The sequence below is a fragment of the Nematolebias whitei genome, chromosome 22 (assembly GCF_014905685.2).
Source record: "Nematolebias whitei isolate Nwh7 chromosome 22, NemWhi1, whole genome shotgun sequence".
Lineage (NCBI taxonomy): Eukaryota > Metazoa > Chordata > Actinopteri > Cyprinodontiformes > Rivulidae > Nematolebias > Nematolebias whitei.
In genome coordinates, this window is record NC_056519.1 from 2,979,579 (window position 1) to 2,980,237 (window position 659).

Consider the following 659-nt stretch of genomic DNA (forward strand, 5'->3'; position numbering starts at 1 on the left):
ATGGCCCGGAACGGATCCGGTTCGGGTTCCCTCCTCGTCACGCGCCGGAACGCCCGGCTGGACGCCTTCCTGAAGCGGAACACGGAGCGGGGGCTCTACGAGCGGATCCGAACCTGCGAACCGTGCGTGGTGGTGTCGGACTCAGTCAGCAGGGTGTACATGCACGCGGTGCTGAGCGACGAGCGCGTGTACTTGACCGAGTTCTCGCCGCGCACGCTCACAGAGGCCGTCAGTTTCGGGCGCGTGCGCGACATCGAGCTGGTGAGTTTTAAACTAAAGTTTAAAAAAAAAAAAGAAAAAGTTCGATTTTTAGTTAGAACTGGGTCAGAACCAAAACTGATCTGAGGTCAGATAACAGGTGGAAAAAACCCCAAACATCGTTTGAATATCAGTTATTATGTTTTATTTTCAGATTTTACTTTTTATGTTTTTTATGTTTGTGTCTTAAGTTTAATCAAAGATGAGGAATTAAAGAAAATTAACTTTTAAATAATTAACTCAAGATGTCAGAAACCATCCTCATGTAAAATGATGTGGAGGAATTTACAGAGGAACAAAGACTAGCAGGTGTTCAACCACTGGAAATAATGTTCATCCAACCATCCATCCAACCATCATTCATCATCCAACATCATACAACCATCATCCAACCATCCATC

The 659-nt window shown here is 45.5% G+C and overlaps 1 protein-coding gene across 1 annotated transcript in view; it reads left to right on the forward strand.

Moving 5' to 3' along the window:
* Window positions 1–659, forward strand: part of c22h12orf56 (chromosome 22 C12orf56 homolog) — a 10,092-nt gene continuing 9,433 nt past the window's right edge. The window contains exon 1 of the mRNA XM_037696128.1: window positions 1–261. Coding sequence (XP_037552056.1) covers window positions 1–261 — 261 coding nt within the window. The remainder of the gene's footprint in view (window positions 262–659) is intronic.